Source organism: Phalaenopsis equestris, unplaced genomic scaffold, assembly GCF_001263595.1.
Source record: "Phalaenopsis equestris unplaced genomic scaffold, ASM126359v1 Scaffold000374, whole genome shotgun sequence".
Lineage (NCBI taxonomy): Eukaryota > Viridiplantae > Streptophyta > Magnoliopsida > Asparagales > Orchidaceae > Phalaenopsis > Phalaenopsis equestris.
The window spans coordinates 230,595-249,925 of record NW_018164816.1 but is presented as its reverse complement, the minus strand read 5'-3'; the positions used below and the strand labels follow the sequence as shown (position 1 = coordinate 249,925).

The window sequence follows — 19,331 nt, the reverse complement described above, 5'->3', positions numbered from 1 at the left end:
TATATACATATATATATATATATATATACATATATATATATATTATAAACGTTTAAGGGCTAATTTTATTGAAATTGAAAAGATACATAGAGGTTGTATGAGAGGACCCACAAAAGGTGTCCTACCCATATGATTCATCAGACACTAGCATCGTAAAAGGATGAAACATAGATAAAACACAAAAAAATAAAACTTGCATGAAATAAGCTGCTAGGCATGAGCCAGCTTGGTCTTGCCTCAGCCTCTAGTTCTAGGAGCGGAGACAGCTAATAAATTGTTGAGTGTCGTTCCATACCCGAAGTTACTAGAGTATCATCCATTAAGTTTCCAAGCTGGAGTGTCTTCATTCTTCTTTTTCTTTCTAGATGTGTAAACCTGTCATCGGTGTGGTCAACAGATTGTTGGGCGTGTAGGAGAAAATGAGCCCCTAGCTCCTGACTAGCAGTAACAACATTCTGATTCTTAAGAGATGGCAAGCATGTCTCTTCAACACCTGATGCATCCTGTGGATGTGGAGCTTCAATAATGATAGAGATTGTAGGATGTCCAAGTAAGCCATCTGTCAATACATCAATCGGAAGAACAGAAACAGTATTGTCTCCAGTAGTGGGAGGGAGAGGTGGCATCATGTCAACCAGTGTTTCAATAGTCTGTAGAATGCACTCAGGTGCGGAAGAAAGACAGCTATGAAGTGGGGCAGACCCAGTAGCATTTTTACTTGGAGGTTTTAGATTTGGATGCAACTGATAGAATGTCCAAAAAAGAGTGTCCAAACATACGACAGTGGGAACAATAAAGTGCTATCTGTTAAAGTTCTGCTTGCTGCCAAAATCCCTGATGTTGTGTGATAATTCATATTTCTCCCGGAAAAGGTAAAGTAATATCTCTTTCTATCAAAATTCTAGCTTCTGAAAGCTGAGTTAGATTCATTGTAGGCGTGTCAGTTTTGAGGGGTTTACCGTACACCATCGCTAAAGTGAAGAGAAACTCTTGATCAAAAAGGTGGATCTTCAAACCTGAAAAGCGCAGCCAAACAAGAATGGTAGGAGGTTCAGTACGAGGGTCAAAATTTACTGTCAATTTTAAAACTTTCATCACCTGGTTTTCTATTCGAAAAAGTCTTCTCGCGAACAAATAAGTGTAGTCTTCATCATTTGATAATTGAATAAGAATGTGGCGACCATCCAATTTACCGATCTTTCAACCCCCTTTCAGCTTCATTTGTTCAAAGTTCTTTCGAATTAGCTCATGTTTAAGGTTTTCATAAAGAAACTTACCAACTAAGAACAGTTGGCAGGGCGCAGCTAGGGTGGAGATCTCTGCCTCAGTGAGAAATATTGCAGGTTTGTTGTTTTTACAGGAAGCTTTTTTTGAGAAATCTGGTTTCAGTGCCAAGAACAAAATTGTCGTGGCATTGTTGCGGAAACTTATTTGAAAGAGGGGCGAAGACGGGATTATCACTGGCGAGTACGGCGGCGTAGGAACGCCCTGATGTCATTTCTACAGCAAGAAACGTCGATCGGCACAGACGCAGACATAGAAGCAGTGCACGTCGATCGGATGATAAGTCGCGGTTTCGTCGCGGGCGCGAAGCAGCGCGAAGGAGGAAAAGCCTTGCGTTGCTCGGTGCGAAGGAACGACGATCGCAGAGGAGACAAGCGCGGGCGAGCGAGCGTCAGTGGAGTCGTCGACAACGCTGCGAAGACGACGCAGCAGAGTCGCGTCTTCTCTGTCGCAATCGACGAAGTGCATGGACGTGTGAGGGAGCGGAGATAAGGTCAGCAGCGACAATCGAAACGCTAGAACCCTAGCAGAGCGGTCGGACATGTATATATATATATATATATATATATATATTTATATATGTATACACACACACACACACATATATATATATAAGAAGAACCAAAAAGCGCGATGTTTTCGATTCCGTCTCTACTAGGGTTTGTGATTCGATGGCGCGCGGGTAAAAAAACCTAAAACTGCTGAAATACATAGTATCAGGGGCTAGAGAGCAACCTAATTTGGTTTACCCTCTGCCTCTGGTCCTAGGAAAGGAGCAAGCTAATAAGTTGGTGAGATGATTGTCATTGCCAGTAGTAACAAATGTATCATCCAATATGTTCTCGAGCTGGAGTCGGCCTCCATTCTTCTTCTTCCTCCTGGAATAGACCTGTCATTCCTCTTCCGAAGATTGGCTCACCTGATCTTGGTCTAATGTGTGTTGGAGTTGTGCAGATTGTTGAACGTTAAAAGCAACTACATGTTGTACTGGATGATCTGTTATTGGATCAAAGGAGCACTCTCGTGCTTCTTGACGTGTAAGTGAGTCTTCTTCAATAGCAGTGGGTGGTATATGCACAACTGGATCTGTAGCTGTAGTAAGTTATTCTTCCTCAGGAACAGCGGTGTTGGGAAGAGGGTCAGGTTGTATCTTCTCAACAGGGATAATAGGTGGTTGTTTAGTGATATTCGGTCTTAGATGAGGATGCAAACGATAACAAATAGTAGAGCTATATCCAAACATACTACAATGAGAGTAATAAGGAGGATGTGGTTTCATTTCAACCTTTTGTCAATACCCGTTGTGAATAATGTCAATTTATATCTCATTCGAAGCTGGCTGAGTGATATCTCTCAACTAACACACCAGCCACAGAGGGTCTAGTGACAGTAAGCATAGGACTATCCACCTTGAGAGGCTTACCGAAAGCAGTTGCTAAAGAGTAGAGGATTTCCATGTTGAACATATGTAATTTTAGCCCCGGAAACCCCCGGAAACTTTATACAAACGGGAATAATATGGGACTCCGCTTTTTGATCAAAACCGACTGTCCACTTCAGAATCTTCATAAAACGATTGTCAATCTTGATAGTTTTACAAGAGAAAATGCGAGTGTAATCTGCATCATGAGATAGCTGAATAAGTATATGTCTACTATCAAGTAGGTCAATGTTTCAACTGTCCAATAGTTTCATAGCATCAAACTCCTTCCTAATGATCTCCAGTTTTGGGTGACCATAAAGGAATTTCTCCACTAGAGAAAAATGTCAAGAGAACGCGAGAGTACCGATTTCAACCTCTGTGAGAATAAGTGCAGGTTTCCCATCTTTTTTCTTAAGCTTTTTAATAAAAAGTGTGATCACCTCCACCTTCAAAAGTCTTGTGGAAAGATTCTAGAACATTGCAGGACTTACCGATAGCAAAACTAGACGGTAAACCTAGAGGAGGGGCACTAGCAGGAGAGGATAAGTCGCCGGCAAGGGCATTTGCATAGGAACAGATCATCGAGGCCATCTCCCTCCCAAGATGTCACGGTCAGGAGAGATGGCGGGGCGCAAATATAACAAATATAAGAACAGGATGCGAGAAGAAACCGTCTGTCGGGCAGGCGCGTCCGTCTGCAAAACGTGCGAACAGAGCGTTAGTCGGGCAGGAAGACAAATGCGAGCAAGGGCGCGTCGTCGTTTAGGAGACGACGAGCGCGCAATTCGTCGTCGTCAGGCGCAAAGAAAATGAAGGCGCGTCGTAATGTCGTCGTCGTCTTCGGTAAACAAAGAGAACAAAGCGACATCGTCAGGTTGGAGAGGACAGACGATTTGCGAGCTTAGTCGGAGATAGTTTCAGCGCCGGGAATCACCATCAGGCGAAACCTTAGCAGAGCCCGCTGTCGATGCCATATATATATATTATAAAGCCAAAAAAGGCAAATATATTAACCAGAAAGATAGATACAATGTGTTGGAGCGCCCAAACATGGCATTCTGCCCACACCAAAACCACAAGGGGTTCCAAAACTTAAAAATACAGAAAAGCACAGAGACAAAGAAAAATCCTAAAATGCTGAAATATATAGTATCATGTGGCTAGAGAGCAACGCAATTTGGTTTTGTCTGTACCTCTGGTTCTAGGGAAGGAGCAAGCTAATAAGTTGGTAAGATAATTGTCATTGCCAGTAGTAATTAATGTATCATTTAATATGTTCTTGAGCTGGAGTCAGACTTCATTCTTTTTCTTCCTCCTGGAGTAGACCTGTCATTCCTCTTCCGAAGATTGGCTCCCCCGATTTTGTTCTTTTTGTTCTAAATTGTGCTAGAGATGTGCAGATTGTTGAACATTAGAAGCAACTACATGTTGTACTGGTTGATATGTTATTGTATCAAAAGAGTCCTCTCGTGTTTCTTGACATGTATGTGAGTCTTTTTCAATAACAGTGGGTGGTATAAGCACAACTGGATCTGTAGCTGCAGTATGTTCTTTTTCAGGAACTGCGGTGTTGGGAAGAGGATCAGGTTGCATCTTCTCAATAGGGATAATAGGTGGTTGTTCTTTAACGATATTCGGTCTTAGATGAGGATGCAAATGATATAAATAGTAGAGTTGTGGCAAAACATACTACAATGAGAGTAATAAGGAGGGTGTGATTTGATTTCAATATTTTATCAATACCCGTTGTGAGTGGTTTCGATCCACACCTCATCCCGAGCTGGTTGAGTGATATCTCTCTCAACTAACACACAAGCCACAGAGGGTTTGGGAGGTTTTGTGACAGCAAGCGTAGGACTACCGTAAGCAATTACTAAAGAGTAGAGAATTTTCAAGTTGAACAGATGTAATTTTAACCCCAGAAATTTTATCCAAATTGGAATGATAGGGGACTTCGCTTTTAGGTCGAAACTTCGCTTTTAGGTCACTTCGCTTTTAGGTCGAAACCAATAGTCCACTTCAGAATTTTCATATTACAATTATCAATCTTAATAAATTTTCGAGAAAAGATGCGAGTGTAATCAACGTCATGAGACAAATGAATCAGTATGTGTTGACCGTCAAGTAAACCAATATTCCAACTGCTCAATAGGTTCATAGTCTCAAAATCTTTCTGAGAGTACTAGTTTCAACCTCTGTGAGAATAAGAGCAGGCTTCCCATTTTTTTCCCCACTTTTTTTATGAAGGTGTGATCGTCACCACCTTCAAGAGCGCCATGAAAAGATTGAGGAATATTGCAGCACTTGTCAATATGAAAACCAGACTTTGAACCTGAAAGAGGAGCACGGGTAGGAATAGGACAGTCGCCGACAAGTGCATTGGCATAAGAACACATTGTCGAGGCCATCTTCAAAACTGCTATGCAAGGCAATTGAAACGAGCAAAACCTGCGAGCCGTCAACTGCGGGTGAGAGACTCGAGCCGAGTAGGAACTGTCTGTCGGGCAGGGCGACAGAGGAAGAGAGACGACGCGAGCCGTCGATTGCAGGAGAACGCGAGCCCTCGACTGCGGAGTTCGAGAACGTGAGACTAGAGGACGAGAGCTGCGAGCGTCGTCGTCGTGGAGTACGAGAGTTGCGAGCGTGGTCGAGAGCAGGTGAGACGCCGTCGAGTGCGTGCGCGTCGTGGACTCATCGACTGGAGAACGTCTGTGAGAGTGAAACTTCGTCGTGGGAGACGACTGAGAGAAATGAGAAATCAATGAATCACAGTCGGGAATCGCCAAGGAGGAGCGAAACTAGCAGACACCGATGCCGTTGCCGATGCCATATATATACATATATATATATATATATATATATGTGTGTCTTTTTGTTAAATATTAATTATAAGTTTAATTGAAATATGAAATCAAATAAGGAAGTATAGGTGTGTGGAAGGCCAAATCGAGCCAAGCAGCCCTTAAGTTATACCGAGGTATGATTAGTGTAAATTTATCTTCATTTAAATAAATCTTATTAATACTAATATTAGTTTATACTGATTTATGATGTAAATCTTAAATCGAAGAATTGTGCATCATATGATTTGAAAATCAGAATTGTTGACTTTAACAGAAGAGAGAAAGAAAATGTATGGATTAGGAATTGGTGTTTTCATTTATTATTATTTATATAAGTTGAATTGAAATGTTAATAAGTTAATATTAATATCTTATTAAATTAGTGATTCAATTTGTGCAAACAATCAAAGCAAACGAGAAGGGAATTTTTGAGTTTGATGTGAGTAATTTTATTTCTGAATTACAGTAATGTTCTTCATATTTATATATGTTTTCATATGTGATTTGTTCTAGTGATCTGGAGATTATAGTAGATTTTTCATATCGCCAGATTTTTCATATTATCAGATAAGAAAAATATGCATGATTAAATAGTTGCATAATGAAAATTAATCATATAGATTTCTTCATATGTTCAGTCATGATATATGCATGTTAAATGTTGTTCTCTTAATAGTTGCATAATGGTTTAGTTTATGAATATATCAAATTAATACAAGATTTATATATTCTAATAACGATTTATATTTTAGTGCCTTGAATGACTACATATATATGTCAGATTATAATTTGACCTTTAGAACTAGATTAAATGTGCATCTTTTAGATTATCATTTGACTATAGATTTTAATAGAGTTACATGATTTTTAGTAAATAAATACAAGTCTCACTTGAAAGTAATGTATGCTTTGAAAGATTAAAACGAAAATATGGTATACATGAATGCTTATATGTCTAAAGAGGAGTTCATCTTCTAATGGTACAGTGGGACATCAGTGTACCCACGCGTGTAGAGTCTTCTACCGCCCCAAACAATTGTGATTGTTAGATCACTAATCGTTGTGTCAACAAGATAATATAAGTCAAGGGCGAGTAGACAGAGCTTATCACCCCAGAAAATTGTGACATTTAGATCGCTAACCGCTGTGCCGATGGGATAATGTCGATCAGAAGCAAGTAAGGCATTTCCACTTCAGACAATTGTGATGGTTAGATCACTGACTGCTGTGCCGACGGGATAATATCGCCTAGAGGTGCGTTAGGTTATTTTGATGGTAATCCTTAAAGGGCAGATGTGCATGTAAAAAGTATAAAGTAAAAGAAAATTAAAGGTAATGAATATAGAAATTGAGAGTATTTTTCAATTGAAAAGATTCTTGATGCATGCATTAGTTTATTCAATGATTTCGTATAAAAAGATTAGCATAATAAATTATTTCTGATAAAAAGATTAGCATAATAAATTATTTCTGATAAAGATATAGAAGACCAGTTATTAAAGATATGTATACCGGAGCTGTTACTTGTGTTCAAACTGGAGGATTGACCAAATATTTTTCTATTTCTGTTGGATTACATCAGGGATCGACTTTAAGCCCATATCTTTTGCTTTAGTTATGAATGGTCTTACTAGACATTTGCAGGAGGATGTACCTTGGTGTATGTTTTTTGCTGATGATATCCTTCTCATCGATAAGACGAGAGAAAAAGCCCAAGAAAAACTTGAATTATGGAGGTCTGCATTGGAGTCTAAAGACCCTTCATTTGAAAGACCTTCATTTGAGTAGAACTAAAACTGAATACATGTAATGTAATTTTAGAAGTAGTAGCTCTAATGACTGAAATGTAACTTTGGGTGATCAAATTATTAAAAGGTGTGAACAATTTAGATATGTTGGGTCTGTTGTTCAAAGCGATGGTGATATAGATGGGGATGTTAATAGTAGAATTCTAGTTGGTTGGTTGATGCGGAGGAATGCTTTGGGCCTTTTGTGTGATAGAAAAGTACCGCTTAGACTGAAAGGAAATTTTATAAGACGGTGGTGAGACCTTCAATGCTCTATGATGCTGAATGTTGGCCTTTAAAAGAGAAGCATAATACTAGGTTAAGTGTTGTCGAGATGAGAATGATTAGGTGAATGAGTGGCTTTACACTTGGAGACAAAATGCGAAATGAATTTATCTGTGATAGGGTTGGTGTAGCTTCTTTGACGGACAAAATTAGAAAAAGTCGTCTTAGATGGTTTGGTCACATTAAACGCGACCATCTGATGATCTGATTAGGAGAGTAGATGTTTTAAATTCGACTTATGTTAAGAAAGGCAGAGGTGGACCTAAGAAGACTTGGGCTTATTGTATTAAAAATGATCTTAATTTATTAGAATTAAATAAAAATATGACACTAAATAGGCCGCAATGGAGAAAAAGGATTCATGTAGCCGACCCCATGTAGTGGGATTAAGGTTTTGTTGTTGTTGTAAAGATATAGAAGACCAACATGCATATTGAATTTTTTTTCTTGGGTTATTGTAGTTTTGAAGTGTGATTGCTCCTGGGTTATCTTTAGATAACTCATTATTTTATTTTAATATTTTTTTCAAGTTAAAGCTTTTGATTAAGATGAACAGAAGATGATCAAATGTATACAGAAATCATAAACAATCGAAAAGGTTCAATTTCTAATTGTTAATTAAATTTATTTTTTCAGTGGCTCTTTCATGAATATTTGAATATTTAATTGTTAGCAATAGAAATAGAAAAATAGAGAATTTATTTTCATCGTCCGATCATCCGTTCCCGTCTTGGTTAATTTCAAGCCTCGAGCCAGATCATATAATAGTTGATATGATTATGTTTGTTAACATTATGTTAGCAATTTGCAAGTAATTTGTCATTTATTCATCTATAAGCATGAGAATCTGAATCCTATAGGACAGTGTATTCCATGAATAAAATTCTTATTACGGTTGATAGAACAAATTTATTTGATTCATTCCAAGCTAATTTGGCAATTTAAAAGGAATCAAAAGCATTGGCCAAGTACTATATGTATTGCTTTTAATTTTAGAAGATTGAACTCATCACTTATCATACCATGATGAATATTTGTGAATCTGAAGTAAAGTTAGGATATCAAGAATTAAATGATTGTGTTGCTTCTCAATTACCCGGGTGTCACTGTAAACCTTTTTTATTCATATGATTTTCTTGCCAAATAACGTCTTTAGCAAATTTATTCATTTTATAAGATTTCTTAAGCCTGTGAACTGGTGAAATGTACCGAGCATATAACTTATGAATAACAAATATTGGATATCTCTTGATTGGATTATCCTGCAATCATTAGGGTGTCAATTATGTTCTTATGTTATAAAGTTTATACGCGAAAAATATCAATCTATATCTCTAAAAGTATATCAAATGATTTTGCCATTTAAGATGAGAAACAAGTGCAATATAAAGTAAATGCAACTTAAAGGATATGCTAAAGAGTAATTTATGCCAAAGTATATAAATCTATGCAAGTTCTAATGTCATTAGATGGTACGTGCATCTTTGGTTGAATGGTTTTTGGAACTGTATTTTACTATACATGCCTATTTATTTAATTTATGAAAAACATTGATAGGACCAAGTGTATCAATTTTTCAACAGCATTTACTCTAGGTTGCTTAACTTGAACGGGCATTTATTCTACTTTATTGACAATATCAACTACTCTTTTCTTATATCTTCGCCAAAAGACTTAATATTATCTTTTGGTACAATTATATGTTCCGCAAATTTATTTCATAGAATATATTTGTTGACCTCCATACATGTTTCACAAGGTAAATTGTGTGGACGTGACGAAAAATGGCAAACATTAAATGTGATATCGTGCAAATACGGCTCACAGTGTCTCAACCATAGTCGAAGTTGGCCAAACAATGCATGTGTATAGAATAGACTGTTTATGAATTCAGAGTATCAAAAATTTTAAAGCAGGGACTTTCCATGATTGATTTATCGGTCCCAATGAAATCGACGGAGTGCGAATGTGAAGCACACAAATAAAGCCCTATTTGCCTCGAGTGCTTGGAGCATTGAAATTTGTTAAAGGGGACATCATTAATCAATTCGATTAAATACAATTGAAACGACAGGCTAAGGATGTGATGTGTATGTCTCAATTCTAATATAACCATATCATCGTTGAAGTTGCTCAAATGTCCTTTCTTCACAAAACCAGTTTTGTCAATGCATCTGAAATGTTGAAGTTGCCTAGAAATGACACTTACATTCCCTCAATGAATGTGAAATGTAAAATTAACTGCACATGGCGTTGATGACATGCAAATTGAGATGGTCTGTGGAAGAGAAATTTTGGGGCTAATTGAAGTTTTTTTTTTTTTGTTAGTTTTGTTTAATTTTCTTCCTATATTTAAATATTTCAGACAAATTAAATATAAAATTAAAATTAAGCAAATTATATTACAACAACTACAACAAGGCCTTAATCCCACTACGTGGGGTCGGCTACATGAATCATTTTCTCCACTGCGTCCTATTTAGTGTCATATTTTCATTTAGTTCTATTAAATTAAGATCATTTTTTATACAATAAGCCCAAGTCTTCCTAGGTCTACCTCTGTCTTTCTTAACACAAGTCGAATCTAAAACGTCTACTCTCCTAATCGGATCATCAGATGGTCAACGTTTAATGTGACCAAACCATCTAAGACGACTTTCTCTAATTTTGTTCATCACAGGAGCTACACCAACCCTATCACGGATATATTCATTTCGCATTTTGTCTATAAGTGTAAAGTCACTCATCCACCTAATCATTCTCATCTCGGCAACAACTTAACTTATTATTATGCTTCTCTTTTGAAGGCCAACATTCAGCGCCATAGAGCATTGTAGGTCTCACCACCGTCTTATAAAATTTTCCTTTCAGTCTAAGCGGTACTTTTCTATCACACAAAAGGCCCGAAGCATTCCTCCAATTCAACCAACCAACTTGAATTCTACTATTAACATTCTCATTTATATCACCATCGCTTTGAACAACAGACCCAAGATATCTAAATCATTCACACCTTTTAATAATTTGATCACCCAAAGGCACACTTTTGTCACTAGAGCTACTACTACTGAAATTACATTTCATGTATTCAGTTGTTGTTCTACTTAAATGAAGGCCTTTAGACTCCAATGTAGACCTCCATAATTCAAATTTTTCCTAGGCTTTTTCTTTCGTTTTATCCACAAGAAGGATATCATCAGCAAAAAGCATATACCAAGGTACATCCTTCTGTAGATGTCCAGTAAGACCATCCATAACTAAAGCAAAAAAGATATGGGCTTAAAGTCGATCCCTGATGTAATCCAATAGAAATAGGAAAATATTTGGTCAGTCTTCCTTCAGTTTGAACACAAGTAACAACTCTAGTATACATGTCTTTAATGACTTGAATATAAGTCATATCAACACCTTTTTTCTCAAGAACTCTTCAAAGGATATCTCTTGGAACCTTATCGTAAGATTTTTCTAAATCAATAAAATCAAATGTAGATTCTCCTTATTATCACTGAACTTATCCATCAAACCTCTCAATAAATGTATAGCTTCCATAGTAGACCTGCTCGGCATAAATCCAAATTGATTATGAGAAATCTTTGTAATGCGTCTTAACCTATGTCAATTACCCTCACCCATAATTTTAAAGTATGACACATCAACTTAATTCCTCTATAATTTGCACTCTTGTGCATTCCCTTTATTCTTAAAAATGAGGACCAAAATACTCTTCCTTCACTCCTCGGGCATCCTTTTAGTTTTTAAAATAATATTAAAGAGTATTTCCACACTTCAATTGGGATATCATCACGTCCTAGAGACTTTCCACCCTTGGTTTTCTTTAAAGTCTCCTCAACTTCTTTTTTAATAATGAGACGGTAAAAATGAAATGTTTTATTATCATTTACGATATTAAAATCACTAAGGTCAATCGTATTTTCATAAACTTCCTTAAAAAATTTATCAAAATAACTCACCCACCTATGTTGAATATCTTTTTTCTAAGAAAAGTACTTTTTGATTTTCATCTTTAATACACTTTACTTTTTGATTTTCATCTTTAATACACTTTACTTGAGTTAAATCTTTACTTTTCTTCTCTCATTGTTTGGCTAGTTTATACATATATTTTTCGATCAAATAATCTAAGTCTGAATCAATTAAATTAAAATAAGACAGATAATGATCCGAGTTAATCTCTCACAGACTGTTCTTTTAAACTCTGTGCAGGTCGTTTGATATTTTTCTCAATTCTCTAAGCTTTTACATTTAAATCAATTTTTATAACATAACTTCTTATATTTTTTCAACTATAAAATTAAAATTAATAGGTTTTCCTATTTTTTGGGTTAAAATTTTCGGTGATTCACTGTAATGCATAACTCACCCAATTTATAAGAATATATTTGTACGATAAGTCAAATGTGAATCATATTAAACTTTTTATAAATTAAGTAAAATTATCCAAATGGATAATTCAGCATAAAATAAACTTAATGGATAAAAAATTATGATTTAAATGACATTAAATCTTAAAATACAAAAAAATAACCTAAACTTAGTTTATGATGTTAATCAAATCCCATGGGTTGCAAGTAAATGCTATTACAGGGAGTTGAAATGTTGTAGGGGAAAAGATCGAAGTTGTTGACTTTAATGTAGTGTTAAATGATACCTGTTTTATAGAATAGAGATGAATGGGAAGTTCATCATGAAGATCTGATAAATAGGAAATTCATCCACGGAGAAAGATACAAGGCAAAGAACATCACCATCATTGACAATTTCGTTCCATGAATCTTGTCATACATTCTTAAGACCATCTAAGAAGATATCTCCTGAAGCTTGAGGTTTTCATATGCATTTTGGTAAATTGACTCTCATAAAAGTGCTTGTTTACTTGAGATTGACCCTTCTCAATTTCAGTTCAGTTTGCAAAGATTTGGGGTTGTGACACATGAAGTGGTGGCAAAGTATGTAAATAGCATTTTTGGCATGCAAAACATGAGAGGATTTGAAGCTAGAGATGGCATGAAGTGAGTGAACTGAGAGGATCAAGTGGGCTGATGGCATCAAAACCATGATTATCTATGATTACTGTGCAAACAAAATTGTGGACGTGATGAGAGAACACGATGTGCATGCTGATTGTGGTCATCAAATGTAGATATTGAGTGTGTTGTAACAACAAGAAGGAAGATAGCTTGATGGTGTTTTCTGGTGGAAGTGATGGTGATGCAGGGCTTAGGCAACTTGCAGTTCGGCAGGGAAAGTCACAGTCCAACAGTAGGCTAGACCGGCCCTCCCTCTTGGTCCTTTGAGGCGGGATTTGTCGCTCCAATGACTTTCCCCCTTTTCCCTATTTGATTCCTTCCATAGGGGGATTCCTTCCTATTCTATGTCATTCCTTTTATATCCCTTTCCTATTCTATCCACTACTATTCATTATATGTATGTTGTTGGCTTGTTTAGAGGATAGTTTTTTATTGTTTGCTGACTTCTGATTTCTACCTCCGGGTGCTTCTCCCTTTAAAGGGTTGTATTCAACAGCGAGAAGGTGCTCCGGCTGTAACTCGCCCAAGGTGTTGATTGTCCCTGTTGTTCGCCTCTTTCTGTTGTTCAAGTACCTAGACATCGCCCCTTCTTGCAGCCTCTTCCCCGCCTGCCTCTTTTAGCGGCACAAAACAGTTGCTCATCCCTTCACTGTATGCCTTCTTCAGCCACATAGAATTGTTGCACTTCCCTTCCTGATCAAGCCACTCCTTGACTCCTTAAGTCACACAGGCTGTCGCCCTTCCCGTCCTGATCAACCAGACAGGCTGCCCCTTGCCTCTTGCTCTCCCAGGACTGTCGTGCCTCCTTCCGGATCCTTTCTAGACCTTTCGCTCCAGTCCCGACGACACCTCCTCTGTTGTTGCCCACCTCATCTACTCCCTCTACTGCTTGCACCACCCTCACTGGCCACTCCCGCCAACCTTCCCGGTCTCTAAACCTGAGTCCCTTTACCCATCCCAGTCATTCTACCTCTTGTTGCAGACCACTAAACTACCTCCTCATAACCAGTCGGAGGGACTCACCATCTCTGACTTTGCCCTTGGGCTCCATTGTGTTTTGTGTTATTTATTTTTTACTTTAAGAACTCTTGTTAGAACCCCTTTGAAGTTTCAGTAATAATATTTACGTTTTATTTTGGATTAACTTCGGTATCATTATCCACCTCATCTACCCCCTCTACTGCTTTCGTCACTCTTCCTAACGATTCCACTACTATCGCAAAGCTTCCTGCTCTCTGAACCGGCTGTCTCTTTTCCCATCCCACTCATTTTACCTCTTGTTGCAGACCACCACACTACATCCTCACAGCCAACCCACAGGACTCACCGTCTCTGGCTTTCCCATTGGGCTCCAATTTGTTTTGTGTTTTTTATTTTCTACTAAGAACTCTTGTTAGAACCCCTTTGAAGTTTTAGTAATAATATTTACGTTCCGTTATGAGTTAACTAGTATCATTCGGTATCAGAGCTAGTCTAATCCTACTTCTATCTTAGGGTTTTCTAACATCCATCTTATCAAGAAATTTTCTTTCTTATCCACAACCACCCCTTCCAAACCTAAACCCTAATCATGCCACCACGGAGATACATGTTGGACCCTCTGCTTAAGATGAGATATGACGGGAAATTTATCATCTGCAACAGAGACTGGAAAAGATGAATGACGGGACCTAGGTGGAGATTACCCCTAACCGCGATCTAGAGAGTTGAAAAAGACGGGACGAGGATCTGAATCCATTCCTCAAGGAAGATATCATTGACGAGGAATATCTGCCACGCCACTTCAGAATTCAATATTAGAGGACGTCATGAGAGGAGCCCACATATGGAGGCCGCAGGGAATTTTGCATCAAAATGGATCAACCAGAGTTTGATAGAGGCATGAATCCAAATGAGTTTATTGATTGGCTGCAATCTGTGGAACGAATCTTCGAATATAAAGATGTGCCAAAGGACAAGCGGGTAAAATTAACAGCTATCAAGTTGAAAAAGAGCGCCTCTTTATGGTGTCATGACCCTTCCTGGTGCTTAGAATTAACCAAGATGGGAACTATCGGCGTCAGGTTGCTCTAGGGATTCGCCCGATAGAGATTCCATACGTTGAAACTATCGTCTTTCTCCAGGGGCATCGACGACAAAGATTCGCGTCGTTCGGTTTTGTCATACCCGACAACGAGTCGTCTCTTTCTTGTCAGACGACAAGCTTGTTGCGTCCTTCGGTCTCTCCTTCGTTCCCGACGACGAAGGGCTTCGCTCCTGGTTTTTTTAAGTGCGACGTTTTCACCAAACGACGATTTCGCGCGACATCTCGCCCGACCACTGTTGCGTTCCCTGTTTTTGTTCGAGATTTGTGTTCCCTGTTACTGTTCGCATTGCTTCAGCTCCAGTGTTGGCGCGTGGGATTTTTGCGTTGGAGTTTACTTTTGTTCCGGTTTGGGGGAATGGCCCCGAGTTATGTTGAGGCTGTCTCCGGGGGTTCTACTTCCGGAGCAGGTGACCATTCCTATTTCTTCCCTCAAGAATTTCATGATGCACATGAATCTGGAGGTGGTTATACCTTTATTGAAAAACTTGGAAGCAAGAATGGCAAACCCGCTTTGTTTCTCACTGATGAGGAAACAAGTATATTGGCTTCAGCTTGTAGATATACTCTTGTTGACAAATTTCCGTATGAAAATCCCAAGCTTGATATTGATTGCTTAGATAACTTTATATAATGTTGCAAATTCAAATCCCCAATACCAATTCACATCATATAAAGTGCTTTATAACTTCTTAAAAATTTTTTAATGTCTTCCATTTTTGCAAAATCTTAATTCTTCTGTCAACTATCTTATGATAAGCAAAACCTATAAGTAGAGGACTCTGATTCAGGAAACTCACACACACACAAACACACACAAACACACATATATATATCTACATATATATTTGTTATTTTTGTGATAAAAATATTGTTTTTCTTATTTTGTGCTTATTCATGTTTTAGAGGATGATGATGATGGATCTCATTTCTTTGGGACAGCAAGGAGCATGGTTTCTTATTCCTAGCCTGGCTATTTAAGTTTAAACTGTAAGCTAAGCTTTTCATGTACAAATATGCTTCTGGAAATAGAAGTAAATGTATGATTTTATGATACAATTATAATTTATATGCTTACCTCTAATTTTGAACATTGTTTTAGGAATATTGTTTAGCCCTTTTTTTCATTTTTTTTTTATTTTTCATTTTGGGTCCAGTGAAGTTTCAGCCTACATTGGGTTTAGAGAAAGTAATTAAGTTGTCATTATACTTTTATCATCAAATTTTTCCTTGCACAATTAATGGATAATAATTTCCTCTGTAAATTTATTGCACAACTTATGACACCAAGATGTATTAAGTGCAGATATTAAACATTGTGTTAGATATGTAAATAAATAAGAATTGTATGGTATATATGTAAATTTTCCTAAAATTTGAGGGTTCTATTCGGACAATTTTCTTATTTATATTTTATTTTTGACTTTTTTTTTTGTAAAAAATATTTATTAATATATCTTTTGTATATTTGTAATTTGCTTTTTAAAACCAATCCAGCCAGTTTCTAAAAACATTAGAATAATTTTTATTTACTTTGAGTGTGTTTAGAGAATTAAGTTGATTTATTTTTAACATATCGAATATGTGTTAATTTTAATTATAATATAAACAAAAAAAACAAATAAAAATACAAAATAGAAATGATCCCAAATGGCTCCTAGGCTTTTGCTATCAGGGCGATCCATAAGCTTCCATTATGCATTTATGCTGTAGATGTGAATCCTCTTATTATAGAAATAAAATTTAGAATCTTATTCATTTATTTCACTTTGATAGGTGGCGATTTCATAAAACAAGCAATTTGCCAAAAGGAGATTGAAGCCACCTATAATGGATGGAACTACTGGGTGAGGCTTTTACTTACTGTGCATGAATAACTTCTCTCACTATAAAGCAATGACAGAGTTATGGGTGACCTCCCAGCCAGCATCGCTTATCTTCTGTGTATGTTAGTTAGATTACAGTGAGGGTATTATGGGGTTATATACGTGTTATATATATTGTAACTTTTCTGTAATTTACTTGTACCTTCCAGTAAGTTTGCGCTTCTGTTTTCATATATTTGTAGGTTATAGGTAGGTTACAGGTAGGTTACAGGGAGATTACAGAGGTTATAATATGGATATAACCCTCAATACCCTCCTTGTAACCTACCTGGCGTACGCAGCGCTGCGTACGTATGCAATTTTTTCTCGATTATGTGAGCCCCCATGAATTTCCTAGAAAGATTTAACAAATACATACCACAAATTTTCTTATGTATATATTTCTAACACATGTTCATACTTACATGCATCTCACGTAAAATTCTAGCGGCATTTTAGAGGTATTGTCATTACTATTTTTTTAAAAGTGAAATATATAATTTCATGTATAAATTTATGATATCAAACTATTATAAATATAAATATCAAATTTTGAGTGTTAGATAAATAAATACATAAGAATTGTATGGTAACTTATGTAAATTTTCCTAGAATATTTTGTTTCGAGAAGGGTTACTGGAAATTGAGTTACAAAATTTGGCTTTTAATATTTGTATGAGTGAGTTATTTATTATTGAAATTCATATTTAAAAATGAGTGGCGTGATCTTACCAAGGTTGCTATATTTTTTTTTAAATAATTATAAATTAAAATCATATTAAAAGGAGATTGCATTATATTATTTTTTAATATTACTAAGGATAATAGTAGATTAATAAAATTCTGCGATAAAAAAATAATAATAATAATAATAATTTGTTTCGCTTTCTTGTCTCAAAAAAATAAAGCCACATTTTTAAATCAAAAAGTTTTTCAATATATTTACTAATAATATAGAAAACAACTTTATGTGACCACTTCGGAAAAAATACTGCATCAGGACTCCGCGCGTATGGTTCGTGCGGAGTCCAATAAAATTACATCGTGGAGGTGATCGGCCTGGTAACATAAGAGAATATTTTTCTCGTATTGTTACGTGTTATTCATTTGTTATTGTATGTTATTCATGTGTTATCGTGTTCTGGGAATATTCCTGGTGTTATAATAATGTAATAACACATCAATAATATTTGAATAACACACAATAACATCTAAATAACACATAATAACACATGAATAACACGGAAGGAATATTCCCTTGTGTTACCGTGCAGAATTTTTTTTTCTACGTGACGTGATTTCATTCGACTTCGCACGTAATTCTTCGTGCGGAATTCTGATGTATTATTTTTTTCATTTGAGTGTCGGAATAATGCCTCATGCAGAAAATCAAAATCTTCACAATAAATTCTTGAAAAATCTACAAACATATAATATAGTTTTATGCATTTTTTATTTTTATTTATGTAATCATTCGATGTCATAATCATATATTAGAATATATGAATAAAAAATGCTGCATTTTGTAAAAGTTATATTATTCAAATTTTCAATATGATGCTACAATTTGAATTATTATATAAAAAAAAAATTAAAATTAGAATGGACTTTCACTCAAAGCTTTCACTAGTTGTTAAAATGTTATATTTAAAGTTTGAGCGGTTAGGATGTCATATTCAATACTTTGGATGATTGGTACGTAAAGAACTCATTAAAATAGTAGATATATAAACATATACAAGCAAATCCTCAATTTTTTATATTATCTTTTACATACAAAACTGCTTTGATCCTAAAGAAATGTTCCAACATAACCTTTTCTAATATAATTAGAGGTGTTAAAAATTTTTGAAAAACTAAATTTTTATACAGAGATGTTTAGCCAAAAATATACCCATATCTACAAAAGTCACACAAATAAACTTCAAGGAACATTTACATACATGCCACACAATTCTTATGTATTTGTATGTCTAACACTTCAATTGAAACAAGACCGCACTACTTCGTCTTGCAGTATCGCGATCGTAGGATACTACGATTGTGAGATCAAACCATGATGAAATATCATCCTGGGAGGATGTATATTGCAAGATTTTTCTGTTGTGGACTACACCGGTTTTATGGACACTTATTTTCAATCTCTTATTTCTAATTAGGATTATTTTCTATTATGAGACTATTTGTAGGTTGTATTTAATATTTTGAGACGTCAACTATTATTTTGTATATTTGGAGAACTTTTTCTGTGACTTTCTGCTCTGCAATATTGTGTCCTCTCTCTTTTTGTGAGTAGTATGTCTATAGCCGGCTCAGGAACCGATTGTGGATCCTCTTCAGCAATCGTGACTCATTAGAACTACTGTTTCTTAGTTCTTTTCTATGGCCAGGCAAAAACTAAATACAGCATATCCCCCTTCCAAACACAATCAACCTCCCAGTTTATCATTAACTTGCAATTTTTGAATCACCTACCCACTAAATCCACTTCATAAACATCTTCTAGTAACCCTAGAATGATGTCATAATTTAATATTTACATTCATAACACTCAAATTCTTAAGATCATAACACTCGAGTCCTTAAGATCATATCAAAAATTTCATTTTATTAACTTCTTAAAAGTCAAATACACATTTTTATGCATAGATTTATAGCACCAAAATTTAAAAAATATAACTATCAAACTTTAGGTATTATATATGTAAATCAT

At 36.1% G+C, this 19,331-nt stretch overlaps 1 protein-coding gene across 1 annotated transcript in view; it reads left to right on the top strand.

The window, feature by feature from the left end:
- The window catches only part of LOC110026515 (probable serine protease EDA2), a 77,196-nt gene extending 60,184 nt beyond the window's left edge, over positions 1–17,012 (top strand). The window contains exons 11-12 of the mRNA XM_020727481.1: positions 15,660–15,743; positions 16,530–17,012. Of these exons, the coding sequence (XP_020583140.1) occupies positions 15,660–15,721 (62 nt within the window). The 3' untranslated portion in view covers positions 15,722–15,743; positions 16,530–17,012. The remainder of the gene's footprint in view (positions 1–15,659; positions 15,744–16,529) is intronic.
- The last annotated feature ends 2,319 nt before the right edge of the window (positions 17,013–19,331 follow it).